Below are 14,311 nucleotides of genomic sequence, written 5' to 3'. Positions count from 1 at the left end.
CCTTGTAGAGTCCACTTTCCAAAGGCTCTGTGATGTGCTTATAAAGGTGTCCATGCTGAGAAGCATTTCTTAGTAAGTGCTGTGATTTGCATTTAGAGTTAGAAATTTTAATTAAAATTTGAGTTCCTAAGCCACCTGCTGAGGCCTGCTGTCTTCAGAGGAACTTTCCCAGTTAAGAACGAAACATTTTCTTTAAATATTGAACAGTAGTATGCTTCTTTTGACTGTTAATGTGGCAGTGAAGTGAAATTGGTTGATAGAGTCCAGCATGCAGCCCCTGTACAATGGGGGGTCACTTCATGGCAGGATAATTACCAGCATGTTGAAGGTAATGAATGATGCTGTCTTCACTTAGTGAACATAGGCAGGAAATGGTTTTAAAAGGGCAAAAGCAGGATTTATTTTTTTTTTAAATTTCTCCCCCAACATGCACAGAAAAGCTTTCTAGGCAAGGGTGTACCCAACTGATTTTCAGTGAGTCTCTTCAAGAGCTCTAATTTCTGAATCATTTTTTTGTGTCCATTAAGTGTGTCTCTTATTTAATTCTTGATTAGGTGTTTGGCTTACTGAGTCTTTGTTTACTACTGTCTGTATTTTTGTGTCATATTCACTACAAACCTAGGTGAACCTAGATCTCGTGATAAGGATTTATTAAAAGATTGGCTAATATGCATGTCTTTCAAGCAATTTTATGCTGCTTTTTGGCTTTTCATCCAAACAGTGAAGAATTTGATACTGCACAGACATGGCTGGTCCAAAGATTTCTCATCCAAACTCCATTTTGAAAGAGAACTGGGTTTTCAGCTAAAAGATTTTAGCTAAATGTTTTATGCTTTCAGTAGAAAGCTCGGATATTAGTGCTGTGCCCGCCCTCCAGCCTCCCAAAATTAATTCCCCTGTTTACAAAATATGTTCACAAAATACCAAATATGTTGCTGTTTGAGTTTCCACTAAAAAATAACATTCTATTCATAGCACTTCATAAGCTATGCTGAGGTTTGCAAACACACCTGGATGTAAACCAGAGAAATATTTAGATGGTGGTCAGTGGTTTGGGTCCACAGCAGTCTTTGTAAATCAAAAGTGTGACCATCTGTTTGAATGAGGATTTACATGAAGAAGGCCAGTAGTGTCTCTTGCTTGGAGCTAGTATACATCAGGAACAGATGAAAACCAAAAGAATGGGTTTTTTATTTTCTAAAAATTCTTTTCTTTTTTTTTTTTTTTTAACATCTTCCTTACTCAATTTTCACTCCTCCTGTGTGATTTGCTTCCAAATAAAACACGTGTTGTCATTCTTCAAGACAAGTCCCTCCAGCCTTCTAGGTATTTGTTTCATTTCAGACTTATCAGCTCTATTTTGCAAAAAAGTCTGACTACATCCTGCTTATCTGGCCCGTGTTCCAGCCCAGCCTGAGAGCATCTTCCTTGAGTGAAATGAGAGGTTCCTCAGCAATGTGAAACCTTCTGCTAGAAAACCTGTATGAAAGATACAAAGTGTTGCAGCAAATGTTGAAGCACTTGGGATGTTCTAAAGGTTTCCAGCCTCAGACTGTAATGGAAGCAGGGTAGACATAAGCATGATACCCTTCACTGTGAAGTAGTAGTAGATGCTACTTCCAGTGTGCAGATGGGACCCTGTGTAGGTGAGAAGAGCACTTGGTATCTTGAACACCTAAAACATGGGTGCTGTCAGCGCTTGACACTGAAGACTATACACAGTCTACAAAAGTCTGAAGCAGACGAAGGCTGGATCTAAACCATGGGATTCAGGAGTACTTCCCAAGACTTCACTTGGGTGGTGTCCAGCTTGGGATGTGACACAGGTGTGTGTTGGCCTTCATGGGAAGGCACAATCCGGCCAAGTCCCTGTTGCGATGATGAGGACTGTGTGGAGGGTGCCAGGGTACACATCTGCTGCGCAGTACAGATGTAACAGAAGAGGGCTCCGTGCCAGCTCTGGTTTCACACTGACAGATTACAAACTGATGTTACTGGCAACTTGACATTACTAAATTCTGTTTGGATGGGGAGTGAGGAGTTATTCCACTTGTGAGCAGCCGGAGGATCTCTCCACTGTGTGTCTTTGTGCTGGAAGAGGAGCTGGTAGTAGGCCAGCCTGCAAAGTCTTTTCCCAAGTGACCGTTGAAGACATTTCTTTCTGCCCATTCTCCATGGCCAGCAGCTCCACTTATTGTCTGTAAAGAGCTGCTCCAGCTCTGAGAACAACCTGAGCAACTTAGTAATGATCATCCTGCTGAGCACATGGCTGTGCTTGGAATATGATATGAGCTTCCTTCAGTAGTGATTAACATTTTGGATACGAAATCCTCAAACACAATGCTCAGACCACTCCAACTGGGTAGCAAGTAGCAGCATGCTTCTACTTTCAGCTCAAAAGGATGGAGAGCGTAGTGTTAGAAACATTTCTCATTCCTAATAAATAAGAGTTGACTAGGCACCACTAACAGGTAGAGTTCTCAGCCAACACATAGCTGACATAAAGGATAGGTACCGAATGCTGCTGTGCTCCAGAAAGCTGCAGTAACTCATGTTGTAGCATTACCTCTCCTCTGATCCTGATGTTGGCAGGAATACGTGAGTATCAGTGCCAGCCCAACCCACCAGTCCTGCCTGCCTCTTCTCTTGACTGCAGTCTGTTTCTGTGGTCCAGAGCACAGAACTGTAATTAAGCCAACTGGTTATTCTGAAATAGGCTTGTTGAAAATAAAATGGTAACCTGTTGCTGGCTTAGGAGTATTTTGCAGAAGGGAAAATTCAGCATAAAAACACTCCTTTGTCAAGTTTTGTGAGTGGTTTATGTTTCTTTCTCTCCCTGTCTCTCCAGGCCTACTGGAAGAAGATGAATCAGCTTTTGCAAACCCTGAATCAGAAGCTTGCAACCCTCAGCCATGGGCAAGAAGGGATTGTCAAGATCAGTGCTGCTGTCTCTGATAAGCTGGTTGCCTTTAAAAGTAAACCTCCGTCAATTCAGAGAGAAATCCTGAGCGTCTGCAGTGACCCTTACACTCTGGCTCAGCAGCTGACACATGTGGAGCTGGTAAGTGGGAATGGTTCCCAACTTCTGCAGTCAGAGATATTATTTTAAGCCATCAGCTGCTAAGTATTCCAGACATAACCAAAAAATGTCTGCACTGCTGCAGCACATCCTGTGCTGTATCAGCACTGCACAGGAGGCAGGGTTTGACAGGTTGAGAGATGCTTGGGAAGCAAGCTGTATATCAGAGTGTTCCTGTGCATCTTGGGGTGGGTCACTTCACTTTTTCAGCTTGTTTATTTGTGAAATGCAAGTCCCAGAAAAGTCAAGGGGTTCTCACTTCTGTAAGGTGCTCTGAGCCCCACAGCCTGAAGGTGCTATTGAAATGGCTGGTCATTAGCCCTTTTATTAATTTGGAAGAAATTTTAACAGTTCAGGTCCATTCCTACAGATACACAAAGCGTCTGAGTTGTCTGATGTGTTTTTCATTCTTCCCTTTGGGACTTTGTGCATGGACATAGAAGGGTGTGGGAATACCACCCACACGAAGTCCTGCTGTTTCCCTCGTTGGACTGCAGTCCACTCTCAAACAAGCTTTTGATGGTAATTGCTCCAATTGCAGCACCAAGATGCTGGACAGGCTGTTGTGCTGCACACCCTTCTCCCAGGTTCAGGTCCTCCACGTAGACCTCCTGGATGTTCACAGGAAAACAAAACATTGCTGCCATCTGCAGATCTCTTGATGCTGTAATGATTCCCTGCTGCCTGTCCTCCTGTAGACAGTGTTCGTCCTTGAGAGGAAGGCTGGAAAAACCAACTATGAAATGGACTGTGGATTGGAGTGAATATCATGGAATTAGCCTTGGGAATTCTGAAGGTAGTTGATATTCTATTTGTCAAGAAGTGGAATAGCTCAGAAACCCCAAATTTAGGATCATCATCTCACCTTGGTTAGTTTTCAGAACATGTAACTTTGTCTCTCTTTGCTTTATATAGCTTAAGCCAGAGAGGAGAAATCCTTTTGCCTGGAGTTCTTCTCTTGCTTTTCTTTCCCTCCACAGTACAACTGTCTTCCAAGGGGGGATTCCCTGTAACCAGGGCACTACTGCACTTCTAAAACTGATGCAGCCAGAGGTTTTCATTCCACTTCGCTGTAATTGGTGGTCTCTACCTTCTCTTTCACTTACTGCATCCAGTACGCCAACTCCTCTGCATTAAAAGTGTCTGATGCTTATTTGTTAGTAAGAATTATTTGCTACTTGTTTAATAACAGTTATTTGTTAGTAAGAGTCCTGTACAGTTATCGGTGGCAAGGTGAGAAGCCAAGAGAAATAGCATGGGAATAGCCATAAAATTTTCACTTAAGCAAAACTACCATTGATTTTATTGTTGCTTGAGTGTCCTAAGTTTGGGCTGTAGGAATTCCAGAATACCTCCTCTGAAATACCTTTGTGACCCGCAACCTACTGAAAATGTTTTTTTTTTCTAATAAACGTGTTTAAGGGAATTGAAAAGCCTATTAAGAAGGCCAGTGGTGGGGCTGGAACTGCCAGGTTTGTTCAGGAGCTGGTAGAGATGGCCTGTCTTTTACTGAGAGAGATCTGGATGCTTTATTGACTTTTGTTTTGGTGAACACCTGGGACACTCTACAGTGTAAGCAACGCCTTTAATGTAAGCACATGTATCTTCAGTGCCTCCCTTCCCCAGCGGCACAGAGCCACCACCCCAGGGCATCACCTAGGCTTCGCTGGGTAGGGAGGCAGGGTCAGGGCACTGTGTGTGCAGATGAGCAATGGATGGCTATGGTTGCCAGATCACAGCCTTTAACAGCTGGCAAACAAGGCTGTTGAGTAATGCTGGACCACAGCAGGTCTGTGGCAGCGCCAAGCACAGAACTGAGGTCTGCTGACTCCCAGATGGGTCCTTGTGTGTCCAGCGCCTTTCTCTCTGCACAGTGGAGAGGGCTCTTACTGTGGCTTGTCAGTAATGAGACAGTTTATTCTCGTTTTCTTCTTTCTGCCGAAATAACTCTAATTGTTCTTATGAATTTTAATGTCTGGTGCTAGCTGGCTGTCTACCAGTTCAGTAACGCCATTCAGAGCTGACAGATAATGGGGATATCTTACCAAGAGAAACAGAAGAGATTCTGGGGTGCTTTCTTATTTCTTCCTCTCTCTCTTTTTTTCCCCCACTCTAATAGGAAAGGCTAAGTCACATTGGACCTGAGGAGTTTGTGCAGGCATTTGTACACAAAGACCCTCTGGATGGCACCAAGGTATGATTTGTCCACATGCAAAGTGTTTCCTGCAATCTGTTTGTTCTAGATGAACTGATGTGATGAGATCCATAAGAGCAGGGCCTGGGGCACATGTTGACTGTGGCCAGGCCAACTGATGACCTGTATGGTCACGGCAAGGATGGGACCTGTTGGTAGAGCTTGCACTGGCAGGTCATTGCCATTCCTTGCTGGTGAGAGTATGTCCTAGTCTGAGACTGGCCAGCACCCTGATGTTCTGCTTCCTGGCTTGTTCCTCCTAACCTGCTTTGACCAGGGCAGATGGCTTGTGGCTGTACACAACCAGGGAATGTCTGTTCCCAGCACTGAAGGCGTAAGGACTCTGGATGTGATGTAATGCTCGTAGTGTGTGCCCAGACACCACAGTAATGAGTCAGTGCGTCATGAATCAACATACTCTTCTCTCTCTACACAATAGCTTTTAACCCAAAGCACCGCAGGGAATGGAGTGCCTGATCAGGGCTTCATCCAAAGTCTGTGGAAGCCAGTTGGAGTCTTTCCACTGATTCCAGTGGGGTTTGAAGCAGCATTTCAGTGAGTGCCTCAATAAGGAAAGAGACTTCCTGGCTGGAGAGACAGAGTCGGAGATTTCACATACTCTCAGAAACAAAGAGGGTGGAAAATTCTTCCCCAGAACTGCATATGGGCTCCCACTGAGATCATACATCAGTGGCAGAATTTCATCATTGGATGCTGAACATAACAGAAGACCTCTGTTTATAGTGCTGCCCAAAGAGCACCAGAATAGCCTGTAATGGTGAAAGGATGGATGCATGGATGCATGGATGGATGGATAAAAAGGGCAATTTTGCGCTCTTTCCTTCTCTTATTGGAGTTGTGGAGATTCTGCAGTTGGTTTCAGGGAGAGGGGAGTGGACAGAGCTGCTGTTTCAAGTATTCTGTACATTGATCACATTCTTTAGGAAGGAACACTGAGGTAGCAAAGATGTGTCTGAAATATGAAATATCAAACCAGCCACAGTGAGATTTCAGCAACCTGCTGCAAACATGAGGGACAAGACTGAAAATAAACAGTCCTCGTTATCTGTATTGAAGTAAAATGAAAGAGATCAAATGAGGGCACTAAATTTGAGTGAATTTGGGAAGAGTGGGAGGGAGGCAGCAGTGAGTGAAATCAAATTACATAAAGCCATGGAGGGGAAGGGATGCTAAGAGGAAGAAGGAAATGTTCAGTAATAAACTAATGTGCTCACAACGGCTGTAGCTGTGACTGGAATTGCAAATGCCGGGCCAGCACAGAATAGCACAAAGATGTGAAGAGAAACTGAGGTTACCAAGTAAACATACAGAAACATCAGTGAAGGTGGATGGGAAGGATTAAAATGAGAGGCAGAGAGCCTGAAAATAATGGTAGGATGGGAAATCCGAGCAAATCATCTTGACAGACTATGACGAGCTATTTGACAGTTATGCATGTTCTTCAAATGCAAATCTGAACACGGAGGTGCTGCCCAGTAACAGTTCTGTGACTTCAATGAAGTGCATAATAATAGAGAAAATAAGAGGCGCAAAGCAGGAATGCACCACTGCATTGCCTTTTAAATTCATGGCAATGTCTTCCCCCGGGAGGATCTACTTAGTTAAAGCAAAACTGCCATAACATTTTCACACAAGACATGGCACTAACAGATTATTGGGCTTCAAGTCAGCAAGGCTGATGAAAGCAGAGGCAGTCTGGAACTTTTCTTCACCCTTTGCCTGTGCTGAGCAGAGGTCCCAGCAATGATTTAGAAGAGCCTCCACACCACAGCAAGGTATAGCCAAGGGATCGTGTGGGACCTGGCAAAACATTGTACATAGCGGCACAAACCTTACGTGGAGCAACATATCGTCCCCTGACCCGTAGAGAGCACCCTTGTTAACCACAGGGAATTGGGTCTGGTCTGAATCCCCTCCAGCTGGAGATCATATTAAACATCTTTCTTGCACAAGGGCTTCAAAAGGCTTCATTTATGAATGTTTATCAAGCACTTTGAGTTGCAGATGGAAGATGCTAGGGAGGTGCTAAATATTGTTGCCGTTTATAAAGCTTAACCTTTAAAAAGCAGTCTGTTTCAACTTTTAACAGTTGCACATTTTTCACAAGTTTTGTGGTATTAGCTGTGGTTCTTATGCCCTGGCACAGGACAGCAGTGTTGAGATGGAAATACCATATTCAGAAGAAAACCTAGCTCTCGTGTACTTTTTGCTATAACAAGGAACAAAAAATACTACAGAGCGCAAGACAAGCAACTGCTATGGGTAGACTGGGGTTGCTTTGGGTTTCCTTTGTTTTGTTTGATATTTACAGGGTGCTTGCTGACGTTTACTTTTGAGATGCTTTTAAAATATGCTTTTAAATTATTTTTTTCTTTTTTTTTTTTCTTTTTTGAGAATGGTTAGTGTTAGGTTAATGGTTGGACTAGATGATCTTCAAGGTCTTTTCCAACCTAGATGATTCTGTGATTCTGTGAAAATATATTTTTTTTAATTGTATATGTGGTCTCATAAAGTGGCTAGGAATTTCAGGCTTGTTAAGATGTGCTCTGTAGCATGGTACTGTGATTTCTGTTTCTAAACACACCTGTATACAGAATCACATCACAGGTGAATATTTTCTTACTTTGAATTACCTTGGGAATCATGTTAAGCCCCATTTCTTAAGGGGTTTTAGGCACTTGTTTAACTTACATAATATGGGTAATCCCATTAACACTAATGGATCTGTGTTTATGCATTGTGATTTTCTTCTTAGTGGCGTGTATTTATGGTAGCTCTGGGAAATGATCTTAATAAAACAAAAAAATCAGTATTCTCTGATACCCTCTAGCGGATGCTAATGAATGTTCAAAGAAATCACGTGAACTCTAGAGAGCAGTGTGTCCTAGATGTCTAAGTGTGTCTAAGAATTTAGAGCTGGGAAAAGGACTTGAATTCTCATAATCCCAGGCAACATCCTCAGGCTGTGTGAACTGCCCTGTCACTCTGCTGAAGTCAAATTATCTGTTGATGTTAAAGGAACTGGAAGAGTTCAGCCAAGTATCTGCTCCCACAGCCTGTATTGGTTATGGGAATTTATGTTAAGTTTCACATAAAAAAGTGAAAAATGTGCTTCTTGTACTGGCTCTTATCAGTGAAACATCTCTGGTATGTTAGTGACCTGTTCAAGAGCTGCCATCAAGGCAGAGCTCATCACTAGAGAGCCTATTATCCTGGAAACTCAGTAAGGGAAATATTTTTTTTCCATAAAGAAGCAACTAGAACTGTGTTTTCTCTTGCTTATCTCTTGATTGCTTCACTAAATTATGGTCTATCCCCTCCAGAAAAGGGCTGTGGGTGATTGCATTTACTGAAGTGAAGGAAGTCCTGGAATCAAAGGCACAAACTGAGCATGCCATGGAAGACTGTGCTTGTCTTACTTTTTCTGCATATTCTTGTTGCTGTCTGAATCCTGCAATGCCCCAGCTGTTAATATCTCAGTGAAGAAGGGTCAGTGCAGACTGTGTTAGTGAACACTTGCTGCAGGCAAAATGGGGCAGTTTTCTGAAGCCTAGTGTGAGTTGTGCAGCATGAAACACTCAGCTAGAGCCTGTGCACCTGCCAGCCACCCACCTACCCACTGACTTCAGAATGGCCCCTTAATGCACAGTCTTCCATGTGCATGAGAGATGTGTTACCTTGGTGTAGTATTTATATTGGCAATCAGGCAGCTACTGAAACACAGTTACATATCTTTCTGTGCTCTTCTCTTCCCCAGACTTGTTTCAGTGAACAGAAGAAGACAAGTAACCTTGAGGCCTATGTGAAATGGTTCAATAGACTCTGCTATCTGGTAGCAACAGAAATTTGCATGGTAAGTGAAAAGCAGGTGGCGTGTTTTACCACATGCCTGAAGTACCAGTTTGTACATTAATAAGCAAACCTGGGGATTTATTTCTTATGACCTAGCTAAGCATCTGACGGTAAGTTTTAGTAATATTGCATTTGCAGAACCAACTTGATAAATGACAAACATATTACAAAACAGAGCTGGCAACACACGGGGGATACCCTGTTCTCTTGATGTAGTAGGAGCACAGTGTGGAATAATGAACCCTGCAGGGAAGAAGAGAGGAAAAAATGCCTTGAATTATCCTGTGAGATTTCTGCTGGAAAAGATTCTAGTGGAGCAGTATTTGTTATCTGTCATCCTAAAGCTCTGTTGTGCTTGTGAATTCCCATTGCATGGCTCTTTGTCCTGCTGCCCATTACTATAGCTGGTTTTTAACTTGGTAGTGGTTTTTGTTTATTTAACCTGGCCCCCATCAAAATGAAATTTATGTTTTCTACTTTGAAAAGGGTGTGGAAGGGAGGAATAGTAATAGTATAAACAGCCCAGATAGCCTGTGACTCAAAAGCATTACCATTATTATCAAAGATCATCTTTGATAAAGGTGGGGTGATTCCAGTTCAATTAAAATGTGTATTTAAAATGCAAGCTACCATTTGGCCTGGCCATATTGCTCAGAGGGCCAGAAGAGGGGAAGGGGATTAATGCAGTGAAACAAAGTCTTTCTGGGACAAAGATGCTGCAGTTATATGGGTGTGAAATCCTGCCCTTAGGAAAGTCTGTGCTGATGTGCCCGCTGACTTGAGGGAGGCCAGCAGGGAGTGGAGATGCTGCTTCAGGGCTGTTTGGGCTGCCTGTTCCAGTGCTAAGACATTAACTGAGGCGAGCCTGGGAATTGCCGTGAATTTCTTCTGTGTCACTGCAATGAAAGCTTTGATTTTAGAGACTGCCAGTCACCAGCATCCACTGGATTGCTGGAACAAAATTAGGGTCAGTGACTGATAGCAGATGGCCCAAGCTGTGCACGGACCCCTGCCGTTTATGCAACAAACACCTAAGATGCCCTCCAGTTCTGCATATGCTTATTACTGATATTCGTTTGTTTTAATTTGCAGCCTGCAAAAAAGAAACAGCGAGCACAAGTCATCGAATTCTTCATTGATGTTGCCCGAGAGTGCTTTAACATAGGGAATTTTAATTCGCTGATGGCAATCATTTGTAAGTACAGCTTCTGACCAGGTCTCTCCATGAGCTGTCACAGATGAAAAAGGAAACCCAACTCTTATCTATGGTTCTCTTTTATTCTTTCTCACTCATAGCTGGAATGAACATGAGTCCAGTTTCCAGGCTAAAGAAGACTTGGTCAAAAGTGAAAACAGCCAAATTTTTCATTCTTGAGGTAAAAAAAAAAAAAGGTGCAGGTACACTGCTTGAATTATATTCTGGATGTTTTTTACTTGTGAATTTTCGCATTGTTATCCAGGTATGAGATGCTTACAGACATGTTTCGCAGGCAGAGGGCCAGATTCTGGCTGAAGTTTCCCAGGTGTAGTGAGGAAGGTGTGAAGCTGCTGATATGTAGAGGGGAATTGGAGCACTCAAATAGGAGGGAAAAAACAAAAAAGATGAACCTATATGGAAGCCATGGTGCTTCCACTGATGACAGTTTTGTTTGGCCACAGACATGATGCTGAGTGTAAAGCTCCCAAGCTATACCTTGGACATTGAGTGAACAAGGCCCAAGGTGGTTTTTTGTGTTGAGGATTCCAGGATTTGGCATATATAAAATGTGCAGTCCTTATTCTTCACATAAAAGCTCAGTAAGCTGTTACTAGAAAAATCAAAGGTACAAACAGCAATGGTCTGTAGATCTCTCATTGTATCTTTAGTTCATGGGTTTTTGTGTGTATGTGGATTTTTGAAGCTGTAAGCTAAGCTCTGTTCAGGGTTTGCTACAACTGAGGGTAGAGTTGTCTTCAGACAACGCAGGTCGCTTTCTATCTAACCAGCTTGTCTCTTTTGTGTATCTAGCACCAGATGGACCCTACTGGTAACTTCTATAACTACAGAACAGCATTGCGGGGGGCTGCTCACAGATCCCTCACGGCACACAGCAACAGGGAGAAGGTAGGTGTGACCACATCCCTTTATCTCCAAATGGATGGTGTGTGCTGCTGGGAGTCGGTGGCTCAAAGGCTTCATGCAAATGCTCTCCTCCCTTCCATGGGTCACCAGCACGAGGCTCGAGAACTGCTAAATGCAACTGGAAATGTAAATCTGTGGCTGAAAGGAGTCTGAAATGGGTCACGGGGCTTTTGTGGACTTGCTCGCAGACACTGGGGAGCTGGAGAGGTCAGGACACACAGCATGGAGGACTCAGTTGCAAGCTTCTCTATATCCCTGGAAAATTCACATTGTTTAGAATGATAAACCTGATGGAACAGGCATTCCAGACTAAAATGACTTTTATTTTGGTAGGAAGCGTCAGCCTGGCAGGCCCAGGTGGAACTGTGCTTTTGTTACAACTGTGCCAGCCAGGCCTCTGTGCAGACAAGCCCCTATTGTGTAGTGTGTGATTTGAGATAGAGAGCAAAGGGCACAGCACTCCGAGATGAGGTTGTTCTCCATTTATATTAGGGAAAGATGACTTACCACAAGTCCTGCAAAGAAGTCTGGTCTGAATCCATTGCATCAGATTTGGGGTGAAATTCTGTCCTCGTGAATTTTCATTTCATTTGGTTGTTCCTGCCATCTTGGTGAGCAAGAATTGAAGTATTTTATCAGTGTTCTTGGCAGATACGTAGCTTTCTGAAATGTCACTGATGCTGCAAAAATGAGATTGACGAGATTAATGCAGGATCCTCCTGCTTTGTGCCCCAGTGTGTTTCTTATTAATTTTCTTATTTCTCCAGTCAATCCTCACTTTTTTTGTTTTATGAAAGAGGGTTTGTTTTTAACACTACAATTGCACGTAGTCATAAATAGGTAATCTCTGTGCAGAGCATGGCTAAGGTACAGTAGATACGACATGAACAAGCATAATATAGAATTTAGTATTCATTTGCTGGAGGAGCCAGGCCTGATGCTAATCTCACATCCCTGTAAATTTGATGTAAATCTGCTGAAGCTAATGGAATCTCACAGCACTTAACAGTGAAATGAGATCAGCATCTGGTCACAGGCTGACTCAGCTGCAACAGGAGTACTCTGAGTTGCTCTGAAAAGCCCTTCTCTGTGCAAAGAAGAGATGATAGCTTTGGATCTTTGTGACTGACAAATTGTTTTAACTCTCACACACCACAATGAGGACTGGCCACTCTGAGATGCTTCTGCAGTTTAGTTCTGCGACGATCAGACATGTTCAAACCAGTTGTTTTATTGTTTGACTTCATTTCCTGTGGAAGTTAGCAATCTCTGTCATTTCTCTACCCCTAGCTGGTTAAGTTTGAGGGCAGAGAAGTTATTAGATTGAAAGGAATCTATTTTATGTAAGAAAAAGCCCATATTCTGTTTCCCTTGTGTAGATAACATTGGTTCAAGAAAATGCTCAAGGATATGATTTGGTAGCTGCTCATACTGGGTATTTTACAGTGTTAGATACAGCAGATCATGTAATTCTTGCTGTAGGAATTAAGGAATTTTGTTTCTTTTTATAAACAAGATTATCAGTTACTTGTTTTAATGAGTTTGAATACAATTGAAAGAACATGATTACTCTTTTGATACAAAATGTTACGTTGTTTCTTGGCAAACTTGTAGCAAAGCTCACTCTGAAGAAAATTTTTATCTTCAAACTGAATTGTGCTTACAGGCATTTGAGATCCCCATCCCCTCCGCCCCTCTTCTCGACAAGTGGCCACCCCAGAAGCACAGATGGAGGCTTTGGGCCTCAGTCCATCTGCTTGAGAAGGAAGGTGCTCTGGAAGGAGCGCTCTTGTCGCAGACCAACAGACTAAGCCCTGGGTTACATCTCGCAGGAAGAAAAACTGCCCGTATGCTCAGAGGAGCTAATATTTAACTGGCAGACTCACCAGAAACGTTGCTTTCTTCTCTCCTCAGGGCTGGTGTCTTGGCTGCTGAGTTTTGCACAGCACTTGAACAGAAGCACAGCTCAGGGAAATTATATCCTCAGAGGGAGACAGGGTGAACCAGTGACCTGGGACACCCTCCCTCCTCCTGCTCTGTGCACACCTCTCACCAAATCCCCCATGGGACACCGGCCTTCTGGCACAACGAGCACTGCCTGCTCCACCCTCATCCTCAGGGTGCTGGTGCGAGACTGCAGCACAGGCTGTAGGAGAAGGGTCTCGGTGTACCCATGGAGGATCCCCTGACCTCAGACTGCACTGTTGTGATCTGGCCCTTCTCTCAGTGTGTAAACAGCATAGTTATAACTACTCATTACTTGTTCAGGAGCAGGCCTGTAAAAAGGCACAGCGAGGCAGCACTCAAAGCTGAGAGATGCTATACAGCGGCAGAAATAAACCTGCCAAAGTGCAGGGTGAGAGAACTGGTAATGAAGAAGGGCTGATGTTTCATGCAGAATTCAGAGGGATGTACTTGTTAGGAACTACGTCTGGTTTTATCTGCGCAGTCAGCTGACTTATACCACCTCCAAAATTAAGTCATTCCACTGGGAAGCCCTGTGTTCCGCTAATGACATGTCTCTGGCTTTGAAATGTTGGGAGTATGTACAGTGCAGTCCTGCGTGTTGTTGCCGTCTGATACTATGGAGGAAGAACATGTCTGATCTCATTAGCTTTCTTCTTTCTGCAGGAGGCAATTGTCCTTCAGCATGTGGGTGGGTTGGATGGCGCGGGCGGGGGGGAATCAAAAGGGAGTGAAATAAGAGTTTCTGGCACTAACCCAGATTTTATGCTAGCAAAGTGCCTGGATTGAAGCCAACATCAGAGTGTAACTATATACACTTTTGTTGTTCTTCCTACAGAAATTTGGAAAACAAAACATACAGGGTAACATATTTTTATTGGGGAAATAGTGACCCAAAGACAGAAATTCGCTGGAAATGTGTAGAGAATTGGTATCCTAGGGTATGTCTTTGACGCCTTTTGGATGCAGATGAGAACAAGCTCTACCCATGCTCTGAGCTCACTGGTGGCTTTGTAGCTGTATTAGCATGGCACTGAGCCCACATTCATATACGTTCCCTCTCAGCAAGGCTTTTCGT

The 14,311-nt window shown here is 43.4% G+C and overlaps 1 protein-coding gene across 1 annotated transcript in view; it reads left to right on the top strand.

The window, feature by feature from the left end:
* RASGEF1C (RasGEF domain family member 1C) overlaps window positions 1–14,311 on the top strand; it is an 83,510-nt gene that overhangs the window by 55,435 nt on the left and 13,764 nt on the right. Inside the window, exons 5-10 of the mRNA XM_074838482.1 lie at window positions 2,849–3,061; window positions 5,199–5,273; window positions 9,052–9,147; window positions 10,239–10,341; window positions 10,443–10,522; window positions 11,155–11,250. Coding sequence (XP_074694583.1) covers window positions 2,849–3,061; window positions 5,199–5,273; window positions 9,052–9,147; window positions 10,239–10,341; window positions 10,443–10,522; window positions 11,155–11,250 — 663 coding nt within the window. The remainder of the gene's footprint in view (window positions 1–2,848; window positions 3,062–5,198; window positions 5,274–9,051; window positions 9,148–10,238; window positions 10,342–10,442; window positions 10,523–11,154; window positions 11,251–14,311) is intronic.

Source organism: Strix aluco, chromosome 13 (genome assembly GCF_031877795.1).
Source record: "Strix aluco isolate bStrAlu1 chromosome 13, bStrAlu1.hap1, whole genome shotgun sequence".
NCBI lineage: Eukaryota > Metazoa > Chordata > Aves > Strigiformes > Strigidae > Strix > Strix aluco.
The sequence above is the reverse complement of the archived record's forward strand: the minus strand, read 5'-3'. Positions and strand labels throughout refer to the sequence as shown.